We start from the raw sequence: 19,998 nt of genomic DNA on the forward strand, positions 1-19,998 counted from the left end.
GGTAGATGAATCATATTGTTGATATTGTATCCCACACTGGTCTGAACTGAACCGTACAGTATTTCCAGGTAGCGATGAGCTCCCAGAAGCGTTAAGATGGGACTCTAAAGATGAGGACAAAGAACACACAGCGTGTTTGAGTACACGTTTTGTATAACCTTAAAGTTGAGTCGTACATTTAGGCATCAATAATAAGGGATTTAATATAATGAATGTTGAAATGTGACCTATAGTTCTTCCCCCTTACTGTGAGATTTACAGTTGCATGGCTTTACAATGAAACCGCTTATCGGGAAGAGTTGTGAATAATTGAATTGAATTCATTTTATTTTGTATAGCCCATAATCGCAAATTACAAATTTGCCTCAGAGGGCTTTACAGTCTGTACACATATGACATCCTCTGTCCCGAAACCCATCATCGGCACAGGAAAAACTCCCCAAAAAATGAATAAAACCCTTCCAAGAGGGAAAAAAGGGAAGAAACTTTAGTGAGAACGTCAGAGGAGGGATCCCACTCCCGGGATGGACAGACTACAATGGATGCCATGTGTACAGAATGAACAATGTATAATACATGCAATTATATGACAGAAATTATTCAAGTAATTGTGAGTAGTAAGCCAGGCGCACAGCAGGACCACTGCAGGGGCAACCACCATCACATAGAACCATCAGATAGAACCACCATCAGATAGAACCACCATCAAATAGAACATCAGACAGAACCACCATCAGACAGAACCACCATCAGACAGAACCACCATCAGGTAGAACCACCATCACATAGAACCACCATCACATAGAACCACCATCAAATAGAACATCAGACAGAACCACCATCAGATAGAACCACCATCAGACAGAACCACCATCAGACAGAACCACCATCAGATAGAACCACCATCAGATAGAACCACCATCTGACAGAACCACCATCCACAGAAGCCTGTGGGGAGGGAGAGCACAAAGAGGAGAGGGTAATGTTGGTTTATGATTACAGTAATATGATTAATATTTAAAATGATAATGATGAGGATGGCAGCAGCAGATGTCAGCAAGGCCACGGCATGATGTTCATTTACTAAATGATGGTTCACTTAAAGTCAAACAAACCATTAAGCAGGGGATGCTTTAGGCCGGGGCTACCTTGTGACTGACAGATCTACCTGTCTAACTAAACCAATGGGTGATGACGATGGGTGATCTCCTGTCATTGGAGCCACACAGACCTGGCATGAAGCAATCTCCATTTTCAGTACACCATTGGCAGCTGGCCAATAGAGGGTAATGGGGCGGCGCCCCTCCTTGAAAAGAAAAAAGAAATAATATTAAATTATTTAAAAAAAAAATTGAAATATGGAATGTCCCCAGTAATATTAAATAAATGTTTGATGATATGATATCTACGCAAAAGATTTCCCTGCACGTCCCTGCCTATTGTGTGTTTTAGCTGAGCTAGGGGCGGGTCTAAGAAGCATTTCAGCCAATTGCTGACTAAATAAAAAAAATTAAGACATAAGATTTAGCCAATCAGCATCCTTACATAAACTCAGCCTGGGACTTTGGTTTTGCTTTTTGCCGCAGATATTTAAAAACACAGGATCGAAGTGTGCACGTGCAACATGGGTTTTTTACATCTTATGCGTGACTGCTGCATTTGTCATTGTAACGTTCTAAAAAATTGGATGACACACATATTAAATATATAAATCCCAAGAATAAACTGTAAAAAACGAATTTAAGTTTTATTTAATACATTTGATTTGAATTTGCCACATCCTCCGAACTCTGTCTCTGCCTTCAGACATTGAACTACAGGCATTGGTGGGGAACAGAAGAGGCTTTGGGGGGGGGGGGGGCATTTTATAATCAAGCAGCCTCTGAACCCATTAGTCACACTGTAGTCTGACTGTAGTCTGACGCCCACAACCTAGTAACAGCTAAAGGCCTCCACGGGACTATGCGTCGGACGGAGCTGCCTACAAAGTACACAGCAGCTACAAAGGAGGACAAACGCGGCACAACCCTGAGACCACCATGCTGCTCCCACCCGGAGCACTGAGGTCCTTCGCTGAGGACGTCTCTCCTCAACCGGGACTAAGTGGTTCTGCCGCCTAACCCTAACGTTTCTTAAAAATAGTGGTTAGTGTCAATAAATCAATAGTTTTGTGGGTTTTGAGGGTCATTCGGACAAATGTGGGGGGAGGGGAAGAATGGAAGGTCCAGGTGAAGCTGATTGAAAGATTGCAAAGTGTGCAAAGCAGTCATTACAGGTCTAACATATTAAACACATTCTGGTTTGTTAAGCATTTTTTGTCTATTGCAATCCGATGTGTTCCTTCATAAATTTGATGTCTCCCAGTGTCCCAAACCACCGACTGGAGGGCTGCGTTGGTCGGCGATGAGCAGCCTCAGGAGGACGCAGCCGACCGAGTGAGACGCAGCCTGTATGCTGTATCAATGAAATAAATGTTCAGACCCTTTAGAATCCTTCAGAGCTCTGTGCACGGCAGCCACGTTCTTCCGTCGAACTGGTCAAATTTTTCTACAATCTACAGTGCAGTGTAATTTGGACCAATTTATCTGGTGTTACATTTTATTGTTTATGCAATGACTCTTAACGGAGTTATTCAGCGGCTGCAGTGCTGTTGCCATGACACTCACTGGGACACAACATGAACGTCAGCAGGGTCAGTCCACATAAAGCCCCCTCCCTCAGGCTTCCCCATGCACAGGGACATATAGACCTGCAGTGTGGTCCTTACATTCCACTTTACCCGGTTGTTCCAAAGTATAAACTCAGTTCTTTAGTTTATTCCCCAGAATGAAAATAAAGGAAGTACTTAACCTGATTGCCTGTCCCATATTGTATAGTAGTAGTGGTATTAGAAAAAAAAACGTAGATGCTCAGTTATGATCAAATGCACGATACGAATAGGTTGTTATGGTAACCATGCATTTGCCAACTTGTGTGGGTCCAGAACAAGACACAACAACAAATAACCATTTACCTCTTCTGACTATGTAGCAAACTAATGACATCCATGTGTTACATCGTCCACATCAGTCTTTTCTTCTTCTTTGTGCATTTTATTAAATTGTTTCCTATAACTATTTTCTCCTGCAGTCGTCAACACGCCATCCGGGAAATGTTTGCAGTAAAATATGAGCGAGCACTTGTGTTCGGCTTCCTGTTTGGCTTGGTGAAGGACCCCACGGAGAGACAGCTGATCAGATAGGACCTGTCTGCTGTCCACGCCTCACATGCTGGGCTCCTCGGGTTTGCAGCTTTATCAGCATCCTGGGTGCCTGATTTCCTTTTTTAGGAAAATGGATCTCAGTGGGGGTCAGTGGTCAAGAAGTTGCGATTGTAAAGAGGTCCTTCTCAATCTGTCTATCAGGTCTATTTGTGCCGCTGAATCACTCAGCAGTGATTTACAGGTTTACTCACCACGGTCGGCTGGAGGGGTTTGAACTATGTAGATTCATCAGGCTCAAATGAAAACAGGCCAGTGGATGATCTCACAGCACTTCTGTTGTGTTGATTACAAATCAGAATCTCACAATTTGGTCATTTATTTAGTTTGGAATGAATATTTTCTTTAGACATGATGTTAAAAAAATGTTCTGAGCAGTTATTTTTGTATCCAATGTGATTAAGGAGACACTGATGAGCTGTGAAAGAAGGCTGTATGTAGAACAGGACATCGGTAGTCTTTGATTTCTAATGGCTTCTTAGTTGCATTCAACGTGACACAAACCCGCTGGTGGTTCAGTCTCTTTAACCTGTCAATCAACAAGCAGATCACAGTTTGAAAGAAGATCAAACAAAGATGTTTAGACTTATCACTTTTAAAAATGTCCCTTTGGAGTTCCAGATAGGACACATCTAACTAAACTAAACATGTAGTAGTTGTCATCTATGCCCACCCTGACATTGTATTCTATGCTGCTACATCGATTCTTCCTCTGCAGCAGAACGTTTGTTCTGCTTATTTGCTGGTCGAGAAGAGAAAACAATAATACTGCATTTTGCTTGACTGGTTGCATTTTTTTTTTAAAGAGATCAAACGTTAATCACAAAACAAACTAAAATGCATTCACGTGACGTGTGACATAAAGAGAAGTAGAGGACAGCAGGGACACCGAGGGTGTCTAACCTAAAGAAGTGAAGAGAAACAGTGAGAGCAGCTCTTCAGAGGTCATCAGGACTCTCTACTGCCCTCTTCTGTCTGGTGGTTGAGAAGAAAGGACAACTGTGAACCATTGATCCATGTGTAAAGATGACATTAATCCTGCCTTTGTCTCAAATCAAGGGGACCAGATAAGAGCCTAAGCAGAGCTGCTTCAGCGTGAGGAGCGGAGCGTCTGTGTGGCTCTTCTGTCCTGAGCAAAGAGCACCTGAGGACTGAGCCAGATGTATTTATGTCAGTCCAACAGAGGGCCAAGTCTTTTTATATGACAAGAGCATCATTCATGATATTTGTAGTGCACCATGTTGGCTGCTGGGTAAACTCCCGGCACCACACTGTCATCTTGTTTATAGGGGGCCCAGGGCCACGAGAGGTCAGGAGCTGTCAGGTATTTCCAATCTTCGTAACGTTTATTTCATGCAGTCCGTCAGCCTCAGCTAATCTTGCATATGACTGGACCCATCCTTTATTTTGCTATTTACTCACAAACCCAATGTATTTGCAGTGATTTACACTGTTTGACTGCCTTGAGTCCTCACTACTCTTAAACGGGGAGAAAGTCAACAACTGCTTCAGTTTGGACAGTTTGTGTACACCATAGATTACAAATTATTCTTGACTTGATTTGCACACCTTGGTAAGGCAACGGCATGAATATATATCCCTATAGAAACCGAAGGTCTTAAAACTGACTTCAATAAAGCGGGAACCAGGGCCTTGTTGTGTGAGATAACAGCTGACCAAACCAAACAAACAGCGGGACGGACCGTTTCTGTTCAAGGGAAGCTATTAAAGGAAGCACTTAATTCAGACGGCACTGGCTGAGAATGCTGAACCAATCTCTAGTTCAATACAGCATGACGTTCATTGGTCCATTTAGAGTGAAACAGACATCTTAGAGCGTGCTACCTTGTGATTGACAGTTCTCTACTACTACTATGAGTATATGTTAGATTCTTCCAATTTAAGAATGAGGTGAATGAGCGTTGAATGATTGGTAGACTAGAAAAGAGAAATACAAGTATAGTACTTTTACCATTTACGGCCACTTCTGGTCTTTGGTAAACTCAAGTCTTCGGGTTGACAAACACATTGGGTGGTTTAGTTTGCAGGACTAATGTCACCAGGGAGGCTCTAATGAGAGACATATTGTTTTATAGGAAGAATTCTGTGCTTTTTACAATTGTGTATATCCCACCCTTGCCTGCAGCGCCAATTTCTTTAATTGTCTGTTCAAGCCCCTTAACTGCAGTGAAAGACTAAGCAGGCCTGCCTTTGTGTTAACATGCAGCGCAACAGATCACATTACCGACTCATTTATAAATTTGTAAATTGAACATGTCATTTTTCTTGTTGTCTATGGTATCGTTGTCTTACTGTCCAATGTTATGTTCCAACCGCCGTGTCAAATTCCTTGTATGTCTGACATATTTTGGCAATAAATGTTCCGGATTTAAGCTTTGCCAAAGCCCCGAGCAGGAAGCAGCTTCTTATGTTTCTCGTACCAAGCATGAGCCTTGTTAGAAGCCTTCTTCCCTCATCTGTCATCATGACTTCATCACAGGAGGCGACCAAAGAGCGTGCATGAATGCTGAAGGACAGATTCAGGAGTCCAGGACTTCCATGCGTCTCAAAAAGAGTAGTCATGAAGTCATGAAACAGTCATCATAAGAACTTGATTGATTACCATTTTATGCAGGGATTATGTACACAGTAAATCTTATAACAATATAGCTTTATTGTACATTCAGATAAACAAACAACCTCTGCCTTAATAGGCTGTACAATACAGATTTTTTACTGGCCACATTACAAATGCAAAAGTACCAATTTAAGACAACACACATACTCTTCTGTGGCTCACTTTTGGTACACCGACGTTTCCCGGCCGTACCTTGTGGCTGACAGTGTTGTAATCAAGGTCCTGCAAGGTGCTGCCTGTGGTTGGTTTAGAATCCACTGCTCAAAGTTATGTTAATTCTTAATTTTCATATTCCTGGAGGCACAGGCCGAGGAGGTAGAGCAGCAGCTATTTCTGACTCTAGCCTTTTAATAACCCTTAAACCTAAACTACATTTAACTAATTTGCAAACTGGTTGTCAGTATTTCGCTCCCAACATGGAAGAATATACCGCCGGTTCTTTTTGTTGCAGTGACGGTCCTTATTCAGGATTCATTGCTGAAGACGACAGCCTCGGTACTGCGTTTATCTCATTGTCATAAATCATGGAGTTCTCTTCAACCAGGATGTGAGAAACAGACTTCAAGGACTGCATTTTTTCACCTACGTAATAAAAATCAGTGATGCAGAAAAATTAGTTCATGCATGTGTTGCTTATGAAGTGGATTATCGAAGTCTTCATTATCAGGCTGCTCTTCTAATTCTTTAAAGTCTCTCCAGTTGATTCCGAATGCTGCAGCAAAAATAACAAAGAAAAAGGATCATGTTACTCCTGTATTAACGTCTTTGCACTGGCTCCCTGTTAAATCAAGAATAAAGAATTCAAGGTTCTTCTCCTCACCTACAAGGCACATGCTGGTTCAATGCTGTCATATCTTAAGCAGCTAATTATACCATGCTACCTTACTAGAGCTCCATAAATGTTGGGAACTTGCTGTTCCTAGAGTCTTACAAAGTATGATGGGAGGCAGAGACTTCAGTTATCAAGCTCCTCTTTTGTGGATCCAGCTTGCACTTTCAGTCCGGGGGGAGACACAGCTAAAGATAGCGATTATAGGGCTGGCTCAGGTTAGCTTGGACCAGCCCTGCTTAGGACACGCTGAGCTCCTCACTCTCTCCTTCTATAAGAATTCACATCTCAATAATGCACTAATTTAGCTTCTTCCAAGTCTTTGGGATTCCTCGCCTAACATGTTTCCTACTTTTCCTACTCTCAATTTTTGAACAAATTCTCTCACTTGCATATAATGTATCGCGCATCTTTTACAATGCTCATTCTGTACACATGAAATCCAATGCAGTCTGTCCATCCATCTGGCGTTATCCCCATTTTTTTCATGTGCCGATGTGAGGGTTTGGGGACAGAGGATGTTGCATGTGTACAGACTGTAAAGCCTTCTGAGACAGTAATTTGTGATTTTGAGCTATAAAAAAGAAATTGAATTAAAAAGAAACCGTGGCCAACATACCGCACTAATGATCCAATTTTGTCTTCTACTTTAGTCAAAATGCAGCAGCTTGTGTCTCTTACAAGTAAGAGTAACGTGAGGCCAGTGACAAAGATAACTACAACCCAAAAAGAAACACATTGTCTCCGGTTCTTCTGGGGTACCGATTCCGAGCCAGGAATGGTCTGTGGTGTCAGAAACCAGAATAAAGCTTCATGCACAAATTTTTTAAAAGTATGTTTCTATGGTAAAAGCTGGAAACCACTGGCCTGTTGCATAATGTTAAATAGAACACAGATGTTCTGTGTTACAAATGGGAGCTTTGGCTGTCATGCAGTTCCTGTGACACAGATAAAGAGAGGAACACTGTGTTCTGAACCAGTGTCACTACCTTCTACCCATCTACAACATCAGCTGGTTCAGAGCTCCATCATCTCCAACACAAACCCATTCAAAGAGAGTTTATACTTCTCTGTCAAGAAAGTCTCCATCCATAAAGTTGCTCTTGGAACAGTTTATTAAAAGGACACTGAAATAGACAGAATAAACAATGGATTGCAGCAGCTGGAGTCCACATCTTGAGCTGAATTCCAGTCATACCAAACAGTTAGCATCCAATCCCCAGTGCAGAAGTTTTGTTCTGGTACTCTTGATTTGTGACTCAGCCTCGGGCTCCTCATCTCCAGATCTTTCAGGTCTTGGTTTATTATTGGTACTGAGGTATGTAGTGAGGGGACATAACCGCTGTGCACAGCTGGAGGCTCGGCCCTCCTCCCCCTCCTGCATTGCCCTGATGTCAGCGTTCGCCGCCCCCCCGCTCTGAACACTGCTAGTCTGTCGGCGTGTATTCCCCTCGGCTCGGCCTCCATACAGAGCTGCGATTCTGCACCTCTCCGCTGCAGCACAACAGCTACCTTCTTTTCCTCATGCGGGTCTCCACGCGGCCAAGCTCCTCATAAGACTGGTAGAAGACTTCCAGCTCGTGGCAGCCCCAGCCCCTCCAGACACACAGGCACCACTCCATGTTTTCCTTATGAAAACCACATACAACTGTGTCCTTTGCGACTAGTGCGGCCTCCTCCAGGATCCTGAGGGGAGGACATAGCAGAAAAGTGAGGGACGCAACACACAAATCGATCTGTGAGGGAAAGAGGGAGCACATCTCTGTGCCTTGTAATTCGCTCTTCTGAGAAACTAGCGGGCAATCCTAGGAAGCGGCTCCCTGGAAAGCCACTGAGCGTACTGGAAGTACTGTTAGCACTGGAGTTAATATCTGTCTTGTGCTGGTAAACAACTAGATAAATCCTACATAAAAATATCACCATGCTGGAGAGAAGAAATCTAAAAGGATTCCAAGAGGAATGTTCAAACTTTCTCTAATTTATAATGCTGTGACACAGAGCATTCTGGGCGGGAGAAGAGCTTCTGGGTGTGTCATGTATCACACGGAACGACCAGAATTATCATCTTTCTATGTCGTTTCATCTTCCTGAGGTGTATCATTATCATCCACTGATGTTTGCTCATATTCTGTGATATACAGCCGGGCCGGTTACAGGACGGGCGAGGCCGTGCTCTGTGAAGACAGAGCTCTTCACAATCACTAACTCATATGGAATGAAACGGTCCAATCAGAGGACTCCTGGTGGAACAACACAACTGCAGCTATGTGATGAAAATGAACCTGACAACCCCTCCCTTGACCCGAGTCATGACCCCTCAATGTGCCCCTTTGCTACAGGTGCACCAAGTAATAACGGCTTATTAAGGGCCTTGTTTTGGGTGGCCTTTTTATTGCCTGTTGCTAAAAAGCCAGGCCCTGCTGTGGAAACTCACACAGAAGTCCTTTCTGCAAAGGACCAGCTGCTACCTTCTTTACAGAAATAATTACAGACTGAGCTGAGCACCAAGTACATGGTGAATGATGTTGCTGAGCTTCATTAAAGCTGCATCAGTGAATTCATGTATAGCTCTAAGGCCACTGGTGAACGGTTTAAAAAACTTATACTTATACTCCTGCTTTTTTAGTTGTCTAAGTGTCAACTACTACATGTCTTGGGAATGAATATACATTGAATACGGCCATATCTCACATCATGGTGTGCCGAAGAATGAATGAAGAATGTGCAGGGAAGATAAACCTGTGGCAAGAAAAATACTACTGGACACATTTTTGCACAAATCCAACATGATGTTTTGTGGAGACTTGAGAGCTCTAAACAGGAAGTGAGCTCACCCGAAAGACGAACATCCAGGTGGACTGAGGACAGCGGTGACACGCCCCCTCAGCTGATCCCCGTGCGCTTGCAGTTCAACGACCATGACATCACCTCCACGCCTGGCAAACAACCACACACACATGAATAGGACATGGGTACACTGAATATAGTCTAAAAGCTGCTGTGCGGTGCACCAACAAGGTAAAGGACGCTCAAAGAGCTTTCTGATGGGCAGCATCATCAGGAACAAAAAAACATGCATGGTGACACTGAGCATGACTAACGTTCGGAGGGACGTCATCGCCTTTAGGCCGAATGCCGGTTCAAGTTAAAGCCTTTTCACAGTTGGACACTTGTTAGAGGAATGAGGCTAAATCAGAAAGCTGTGGAGCATTATGTGTTCATAGGCTTTAGCAACTCCAGTAGCCAGCTAACACGTGGCTAAGATTAGCCTGATAACAGCAAAGTGTTCCCTTCCTGTCATCATTTCAGTCCTGGCAGACTGAGGGTGATTAAATCCTCCGGTCACATGCAGGAATGGGATGTGAAGCTGCTACAGGCATCTTGATAGTGTTCCATATCGGGTTCCTCTACGCTCACGTGGTGAGGAGGACATGTTGCACACCATCTCTGTCTTAAAGCCTTACTGATATTACAATATAGCCAGGTATGTTTTGCTTGGTTCCTATTTAGACTACTATTCAGTCATTGTCTTTGTGATGGTATTTAGTACCTGGGGATCCACAGCGTTCCTTTCACTGGCAGCAGAGTGAAGGCTTGCAGCTTTCTGGTCTCTGCAGTGTGTCGATCAGACTCGGTCTTGGTGGATGGCCGCTGGTTCTGGTCCCTGCCCGTCTCCTCTGGGTCTGCAGCCAGCGTAGTGCTGCGGCTGGCCAACGAGGCGAGGCCTGCGGAGCTGGAGCGGTCTGAGCAGATGGACGATATGGAGCAGTAGTCCGTCTGGGAGTCCTGGTGCTGGATGATCTGAGTGCCCGCCGCCTCACTGTAGATCAATGTCACTTCTCCTGTAGGGCCTTCCAGCTTCTCTTCCTGGTCTGTTGCGATGGGTTCAGCGGTTGTCGCCATGGTAACCGCTGCAGGACGCTGCACAGCGAAGACGTCTCGAAGAGGAGTGCTGTCTCCGCAGCTGAAGGCGTTCAATACACACAGTTTGGGTTTAACGCGGGCATGAGCAGCATATCTGTACTGCTCAACTGTACATACAGCATTTCAGTTTATTTCTTACTGTAAATGTGACCTGATCACAGTTGAAATCTCTGGTCTGTATTTGTAAGTCATGAGCTAAAACACTATTTACACAGACTGCTAACATTGGCATTTGTTGGATTATGTGAGGTCAAATCAGCAGCTCCTCTGATGATCATTGATGTTTAAAAGTAGCCCTGGTAAGAGGAGCCATTTAGAATGTAAAAACAAAATGATGTAATAAGGACACAATTTCTTAATGAACTTCAACATATGTTTGGTTTAACTAATGCTGATATCTGTAATACATGTATATTATAATACAGAAAAAGGTTGTGCCCCCCTCACCAGTACTTGGCACAGAGCTGGTAGGACGCAGCGTGGTAGAGCAGCAGCGTGTTCCTGTGGTCATCCAGAGTCCACACTGCCTCCTCTCCCCACAGACCGAAGCTGGTTGTCATGGATACGACAGAGGAAGGCGGCTTGTAGGGCTCAAGCCTTTGAACTGCCCGAAGACTCAGAGAGTCAACGACCAGCACGCCGGGACCATTGGAGAACCACAGCTGGCAAACACCACAGACAGGGAGGACGGACAACTTAATATCCATCACGTGAAGGTGGAAGTAAACTTCACAGTAACTCATCTGCTCACCTGAGAGCCACTGTTGACCAGTGCCATGCTCCTGACTGGGTAGGGTCTCTGCCTAGGATCTGAGTCCTTCAGAGCAAACACCGTCTTGTTGAGGGTGTGTGAGCACAGGTAGGTCTCCCCGTCCAGGGGAAGGTCCTCCACTAAGCTGTACACCGCCACCAGGCCGTCAGACATCCCCGCAAACACTCTGGCCAGGTTCTTCACAGGTGAGGAACATTTCACTTTGAGTAATCATGCGTTTCCTGCACTGCTGTGACATTGTAATGTGACACCTGGATTCTAGGTCAGAGGTCAGAGGGGCAGCAGTGCACACAAAGGCATCACGCTGCTGGCAGTGAGATGTTTTAGTGCGTAATGAGAACACTGTCATTACTGGTTGTACTAAAGCTGTCCATGTCTCTGCGTCTTAACTTTAAAGAAGACTAATGTCAGGGAATTCATCAGAGACTGGCGACAGGTTCATGTCCACTTCCCCTCCATCTAAAGCCCTTTTCAAACATGGACTACGAAACCATCTGGAAGGGACGGCAGCACACACAGAGACACGGCCTGGGGGGTATTGGTGTTAGTGTGTAACTGCTGGAGAAGAGCAGTGGCTTGGAAAGTGTTGAAATGAAGGAGGAAGATTTCTAAATGAAACATCTGCTTTAGAGCATCTTTTAACACAGAATCCTGCTGCCTGCTTTCCAGAGGTTTGGTTAGAACTGTAATGTGCTCACATTTTATATGAAAAGTGTTCCTCCGTGCAGCTGGCATGAATGAAAAGCACACATGTAGGGGGGGGTGCTGCTCGGGCTATGGATGTGGATGTACCTGTTTAAAATGTGCTCCTTGCTACAGGATGAGAAAATATCTTTACAACGTGGTGCAACTTTTCCTGCTCCAATGGATTGATCTGATTTCTTTTTGTACAACAGATGATATTTAACTCATACAAGTATTCTATTAGAACAACACATGTATTTACTGTTGAACCCTGTGGTTTCCTATTCTGTATGTATTCAGCAATGACTACACAGTCGCACACTGTAGCTCTGCTCAACACAACAGAGTTGTGCACATATATTACAGTCCCATGTGTGTGCACACAGGTGTGAGCTCACCTGTTCTCTCGCTGGGACAGGGAACAGGCAGGTGATGATGGCTGGACAGGAGAACTGTTTCTGGGGTTGACTGAGAGGACACATGTCCTTCAGACTGTAGATGAAAACCTCCTGGTCCTATCAAACAAACACACAAGGAGGTTTGACACTCGACAGACGAGCTGCTCTCATTGCTTGGTGCTTTCAGCAAACGGCTTAAAACACACTTCCATAACAGACTGCAAACGTTGGACGTCAGCACGGTGTGAAGGGACATTAAAGACACGTGTTTGTGTAGAAATGGTGGATGTGATTCATGTGGTGTGTACCTCAGTGGCCATCCACAGAATGTTACCCATCTTCATCTGACAGCTGATCCTGCTGCCAGCGCAGGACATCCTCTTCACCTCCACCTGGCCCTTCTCCACATTCACCACACTGTAGTTCCTACACCACACACAGAAAACACCTTCACTAGAGCAGGTGACACAACATGGGGATAACAACGTGGAAATGGCTTTCCCTTTCTTTTGTCCCAGGGGTGTCTCAGGTAGAACTAGGAACATCGTGTTTGATGAATGGGCCAGAGAATATAACGTACATAAACTACCAAACAAAAAAACTTCATTCATTCATTGAAATGCATGAATAAAAATACTTCAATTCAATACAGTAATTAGTGTAGTAGGTAGAGATATAACTATGGTCTAGATCACTGATAGTTTATGATGCTACCTGATCAAAGATATATTTTATGCTGGAACTTGTTGTTTTAAAATAATAAACTAGAAATTAACGCTCTGGCACCAACAGCTTTGGTTTTATATTTGATTTGATTACATTAATGTTTAAGCTAAGATGTACAAGAAATGTTTTAACTGCTACTCAGTAAAGGAGGATACTGCTTGTATTTATAGTGTTTGCACCAATAGAAGTGTGCAACAGAGAGAGGGGGAGGGGCTAAAAAGGTCTTATCACAGTGAAGGGGTTCCCTGCAGAAAGGGTTCTACAGGAGTCTGGGGCCATTAACACCACCTCAATGAAGGGATGAACGCTGATTTTATTGCAGAGATGAACCTGGAATCCTGCTGCGACACAAAATACAACGAGCAGTGTGTTTGATCACTGTGCTGTAAAAGGAAGAAGCAGATTATCTTCAGTTTGAGTTGTGAGTTAAAGGACCTGATCAACAGTTAGGACGGCCTCAGGTCTACAGTTGGGACGGGTTCAGGTCTACAGTTGGGACGGGCTCGGGTCTACAGTTGGGACGGGCTCAGGTCTACAGTTGGGACGGGCTCCGGTCTACAGTTGGGACGGGTTCGGGTCTACAGTTGGGACGGGTTCAGGTCTACAGTTGGGACGGGATCAGGTCTACAGTTGGGACGGGCTCCGGTCTACAGTTGGGACGGGCTCCGGTCTACAATTGGGACGTGATCAGGTCTACAGTTGGGACGGGCTCAGGTCTACAGTTGGGACGGGCTCAGGTCTACAGTTGGGACGGGATCAGGTCTACAGTTGGGACGGGATCAGGTCTACAGTTAGGACGGGTTCAGGTCTACAGTTGGGACGGGATCACGTCTACAGTTAGGACGGGCTCAAGGCGGCCCAAGCACTACAGTTTAGCCCCCAATATGCCGCTATAGATAGATATACTGATACACTGACCCCTCCCTCCATATGCGTTTAGACTTATGATAAATCAGACAGCAGCATGTTAATAGGAGGCGACGATGCCTCTGTGATGGATCTATATAACCTGTAATCCTGGTCGTGGCTCACAAGCTTAAGCAGACAGCAACTGTTGACAGACAGCTGTTATGGACTGTGGACTGCTGAGGCTGCCTGATCCTCCTTTGAAAACTAAAATGATTTTTTATTAAATCGGTTATATTATAACTTGTTTGTCTCTTAATCTTCTTAGAGTCGACCCAAAGATTTAAGAGCACAACATATGCGAACACAAAAAACAATTTTAATGCTAAAGTTGTTTAATGCCAAACAACCATTCCAGAGACGGAAATATTCTCTTTTATATTTGATAAGCTGCATTTTAATTCATAGCAAAAATAGAGCTTAAGGAAACAATGTAACACGACATACATAATAATTCAGTAACTTCAGCCTTTTAAAACAAATTCAACAGTGCTTTCACGCTCAAAAAAGTGAGAGGTAGTTTAAGAAAGACTCAAATTGTGTAACAAAAACACGTTTTGCTCCTAGTTCTACTTGACAAGACCAGTTGTTCCCACCGCATTAGTGTACGTTACTAAGTTGGCTCGTTTCCCTGCTATTAGCAGACTAAAGAAACAAACCTGTTGTCCTCGTCTCCGTCCCAGAACACAGCGCCTTGTCCCTGCAGCTGGGACAGGAAGAGCTGCGCGTGGCTGTCACAGGACATCACATACTTGAGGCAGGGGAAACTGGGCTGCTGCATCTGTCTCACACACCGCATGGCCACCGGCCTCTGTAGACACACACACACACACACACACACACACACACACACACACACACACACACACACACATTATTACTAATTATCGTTGCAGCGAAGCACATTTAGCTACGTATAGTAAGGCTAACTACAGTGGAGTACCTGCGCACACACTGAGCTCTCACCCTCCTACCGAAGGACAACAAGGCCTCACCTTCTCAGGCTTGGTGTCCCAGCATTCCGTCAGTAGGCTGTGGAGGCAGCAGAACTGGACCTCCTCAGGACTGCCCAGCACTGGCCGGATGCCTTTGGAGAGCTTCTTGGCTATCTGAAGCTGGTGCTGGCCCAGTACTGGCCTCCGCCCGGACAGCAGCTCATACAGCACCATACCGTAGGAGAACATGTCCACCTTTAGAAAAAACAAGGGACATGATGTCACATTTACGAGGTTATTTAGGCCTCCAGTTGAATTGAAGTGAGTGCTGTGAATGGAGGTTATGCAAGATCACACAGTATAAAATCCCACCGCACGTTCAGAGCTCATTCGTCTCCATTTTCTTACATTCCTGTATCAGGGGTGAAGTTGCGGTGGCCTCGGTTTGATTAAGTTTAAGGCGGTACCACAAGCAGAATTAGTAACCAGATAAAATGTTACTCTAGTTACTTCTTATCTATATCAGTTACTTATTCAGTCTCTTTAAACTCTTTGAGAATCTGTGACAGTTGAAACAATTGAAACCATTCTATTTTATATCTGTCTTGGATTTAAATGAAGTGTGATATACAACAATACGCAGGATCGTCTGGGGGCTTTGAGCATTTGATGTTTTGCACATTACTAAATTATAGTAATGGACCAAATCTCTGTTGAGTTTATTCATAACATATTCACAAAAAATGCAACACAGCTGTGCACCGGAAAAGGGGGCAATTATGAGCCTGTGCACCCTGGTGCCGTGTTTCCATCACTGCTTATCTGTGTCCAGACAAGGAGTTCTGATTTGGAACTTTCCCACTGAAGTCAGAAGCCAGATGTGAGTGGGTGTCTCAGTCCAATGGGAAAAGGACTTAATATACTCAGGAATCATAGGGCCCCAGCTTTCCCTGTGTTTACAATTTACTCCAGCACACTAATTCAGTGATGAAAAACGGCCAGCCCTTCGTTCTCATTTATCTAATCCTTGAAACCTACACGAGAGGCCCAAAATACCAAAATGAGTTCCTGTCTGAATGGTCACAGATAATGGTTGGGACTTCCCAGAATAACTGCAGAGGCAAACAGTTGTGCAGAGCCAAAAGCGCCACACTACTTCTGTCGTGACATCATTTGGATATGGAAGTCAAATAAACTTAAATAGACTTGTTCCCATTCTGATCAACAAAAAATGCATAGTACTTTGAAGCTGAGAAATAATAATAATGTTATTGTGAGACAAACAATAAAACAGTGCATCCGGAAAGTATTCACAGCGCTTCACTTTTTCCACATTTGTTTATGTTACAGCCTTATTCCAAAATGGATTAAATTCATTATTTTCCTCAACATTCTACACACAACAACACATAATGACAAAGTGAAAACTGTTTTTTGCTAATTTTTGCAAACCTGTTAAAAATAAAGAACAAAAACATAACATGTACATAAGTATTCACAGCCTTTGCCATGACACTGAGAGGAGAACCTTCCAGAAGGACAAGCATCTCTGCAGCACTCCACAAATCAGGCCGGTTTGGTAGAGTGGCCAGACGGAAGCCACTCCTCAGTAAAAAGCACATGACAGCCCGCCTGGAGTTTGCAAAAAAGCACCTGAAGGACTCTCAGACCATGAGAAACAAAATTCTCTGGTCTGATGAAACAAAGATTGAACTCTTTGGCCTGAATGCCAAGCGTCATGTCTGGAGGAAACCAGGCACTGCTCATCACCTGGCCAATACCATCCCTACAGTGAAGCATGGTGGTGGCAGCATCATGCTGTGGGGATGTTTTTCAGCGGGAGGAACTGGGAGACTAGTCAGGATTGAGGGAAAGATGAATGCAGCAATGTACAGAGACATCCTCGATGAAAACATGCTCCAAAGCGCTCTGGACCTCAGACTGGGGCGACGGTTCATCTTCCAACAGGACAACGACCCAAAGCACACAGCCAAGATAACAAAGGAGTGGCTTCGGCACAACTCTGTGAATGTCCTTGAGTGGCCCAGTCAGAGCCCTGACTTGAACCACATTGAACATCTCTGGAGAGATCTGAAAATGGCTGTGCACCGACGCTCCCCATCCAACCTGATGGAACTTGAGAGGTTCTGCAAAGAAGAATGGGAGAAACTGCCCAGAAATAGGTGTGCCACGCTTGTGGAATAATCCCCAACAAGACTTGAGGCTGTAATTGCTGCCAAAGGTGCTTCAACAAAGTATTGAGCAAAGGCTCTGAATACGTATGCACGTGTTATGTTTTCATTCTTTATTTTTAACGGATTTGCAAAAATTTGCAAAAAACAGTTTTCACTTTGTCATTATGTGTTGTTGTGTGTAGAATGTTAAGGAAAATAATGAATTTAATCCATTTTGGAATAAGGCTGTAACATAACAAAATGTGGAAAAAGTGAAGCGCTGTGAATACTTTCCGGATGCCCCGTATGAACAAGAAAGTATTCACCCCTGTGAGTCAACACATGGTAGAAACCCCATTTGCTGCAATTACAGTTTTTGGGGGTTCGTCACATCTAGAGATGGAAATGTTTGTCCATTTTTCTGAAAAGCTGAAAATCTGCCAGATTAGACGTAGACCTCCCTGAACAGAAATCTTTCAAATCTTGCCATAGATCCTCATTTAGAATGCGGGGTGGACTTTGAAACCATTCCATTGTAGCTCTGGCTTTATGTGTAGGGTCATTGTTCTGGTGTGTGTGGCCAAGTCTTTTGCAGGCCGCATCCTATTTTCTTCAAGGACTATCCATCTTTTTCTCAATTCTGACTACATTGGATGCCAAGCATCAAAAGCAGCAGGATTTATAACAACACGACACTAACTTGGCGGCACGGTGGCGTGGTGGTTAGCACCGTTGCCTCACAGCAAGAAGGTCCTGGGTTCGATTCCGCCCAGTGGCCTTTCTGTGTGGAGTCTGCATGTTCTCCCCGTGTCTGCGTGGGTTCTCTCCGGGTTCTCCGGCTTCCTCCCACAGTCCAAAGACATGCTCTGGGGATCAGGTTAATTGGGGACTTTAAATTGCCCGTAGTTGTGTGAATGTGAGTGTGAATGGTTGTGTGTCTCTGTGTAGCCCTGCGATTGGCTGGCGACCAATCCAGGGTGTACCCTGTCTATCGCCCAAAGTTGGCTGGGATGGACTCCAGCCCCCCCCCGCGACCCTGTGTGCAGGATAAGCGGTTTGACAATGGATGGATGGATGGACGACAGTAACTTGCTTCCTAAACAATCTGGTGGACAATTTGAACTGAGGGAGGATGACCCCCTCTAGTTTCAAGTTAGATACAGAACAAAAAACCGTTCTTCCAATAAAAAACTGAATTTATATTAACAACACAGAACACAAAAGTGTTTACGGTTCTGAATTGGATTAAACCTTGGTGGCACGCAACGGGCTGTGAAATGACGCTGTGTGCCTGCGGCTCAGTGGAGAGCACAGTCGTCCTCAAACCAGAGGCTCCACTAACGTCCATGTCAATGTGTCCTTGGGCGAGGCCCTTAACTACCAATAGCCCCCGTAGCTGTGACTGTGGTGTGAGAATGTGTGGATGATGACATGTAGTGTTAAAGAGCTTGGAAGACTAGAAAAGAGATAAACTAGTATGGTACAAAACAAATAGTTGGAACAGCTTTCCAGTTGTGTTACTGTATATTGTCCAGATGCTTAATAGACAAATTTTCTTGCCAGACGCGCGCCGCTGGCCAACACGTTTACAGCCATGTAGCTGCTTTTCATTTACTTTCCCATTACACTCTTCCTTTCCCAGTGGCTCCATCCTTTGTTCACTCTCCAGCCTAGTCTGCATATTATTAGAAAAGTTAAGCCTAATAAAAAAAGGGAGATTAAGGGAAAGGAGAGAGGAAAATGACTTTGACTGGCTGAAGTCAGCACATTCTATGAGAGACGGCTTTTTTTCTGCTCTTTGAAAGTTTCCTCTACACAGTCAGGGTCAGTAAAACAGTAAGCTCTAGTAGCTACCCCCCCCCAACCCTCACCCCGGTAGAGGAGGGGCCAAGACCTACCATACCAACAGCCCGCAACGGACCGATTGGATGACAGCAAAGAGAACATGTAGGCCCTACTGGCTGATTTAAAAAATGTACAAAGCTTTGCATCAAAATTAAACTTAAAATTAATTCCTTACTTGAATTACAGTACTGTAATTATAATGCATTATTTTATAATTAGCTTTAATAATCCAGTGTTGCCGGTTATTTCAATTTGCAGTGAAAGGATGAAAAGCTGGTGGGGAAATTTCTACACACAGCTTGATCTGATTATTGTTTATTATTTATTTTGTTTGGTGTTTTACTTCCAATGCAAAAAGCGTCAACTACTGTCTCAGCCTCTCTGATCTAACTGACTGCAGCATGCGGTGGTCTCGTGTCAGAGGTCTACGGTAAACAAAGTTGTGTTAACTGCGTTAAAATATTTCATCGCATTAATATCGGGCACAATAATTTGATGGATTAACGTGTTAACTTTGACAGCCCTAAGTATTAGCATTGCTATTATTACAGGCCAACACCATTGCTGGCAAATCAACAGAAGTAACCTGTATTTTACATATAAAATGTAGCTCATAAATGTGCACAGAGGTGGTCAAGGCTGATAAGGATTGCCTGTTACTAACCGAGCAACAGGAACTCAGAGACTGACGAGTACACATTTTAACAGATCCCGGCTCCATCATTGCACCCTGGATCAAGCTACACTGTACACCAACAGAACCAAAGACTTCATCCATGATGCTCGGTGCTCAAACGCAGTCACAGTTGACGGACAAGGCTCCAAAGATTTTAACTTTTAATTTCAAGATGTTAACCATACCATTCTGTCGCTGTCGTTTGACTGAGATTTGTCTGATACAGATTTAA

The 19,998-nt window shown here is 44.2% G+C and overlaps 1 protein-coding gene across 2 annotated transcripts in view; it reads right to left on the reverse strand.

Annotated features, from left to right (window-relative positions):
• Window positions 1-7,823: 7,823 nt before the first annotated feature.
• The window catches only part of lrrk1 (leucine-rich repeat kinase 1), a 45,435-nt gene continuing 33,260 nt past the window's right edge, over window positions 7,824-19,998 (reverse strand). For both annotated transcript variants that reach the window (XM_040202590.2, XM_078085421.1), the window contains 9 exons: window positions 15,132-15,326; window positions 14,796-14,947; window positions 12,813-12,930; window positions 12,505-12,621; window positions 11,402-11,599; window positions 11,098-11,312; window positions 10,277-10,690; window positions 9,561-9,662; window positions 7,824-8,412 (listed from right to left, as the gene is read on the reverse strand). In XM_040202590.2, the coding sequence (XP_040058524.2) occupies window positions 8,235-8,412; window positions 9,561-9,662; window positions 10,277-10,690; window positions 11,098-11,312; window positions 11,402-11,599; window positions 12,505-12,621; window positions 12,813-12,930; window positions 14,796-14,947; window positions 15,132-15,326 (1,689 nt within the window). In that variant the 3' untranslated portion in view covers window positions 7,824-8,234. The remainder of the gene's footprint in view (window positions 8,413-9,560; window positions 9,663-10,276; window positions 10,691-11,097; window positions 11,313-11,401; window positions 11,600-12,504; window positions 12,622-12,812; window positions 12,931-14,795; window positions 14,948-15,131; window positions 15,327-19,998) is intronic.

This window comes from Gasterosteus aculeatus, chromosome 12, assembly GCF_964276395.1.
Source record: "Gasterosteus aculeatus chromosome 12, fGasAcu3.hap1.1, whole genome shotgun sequence".
Lineage (NCBI taxonomy): Eukaryota > Metazoa > Chordata > Actinopteri > Perciformes > Gasterosteidae > Gasterosteus > Gasterosteus aculeatus.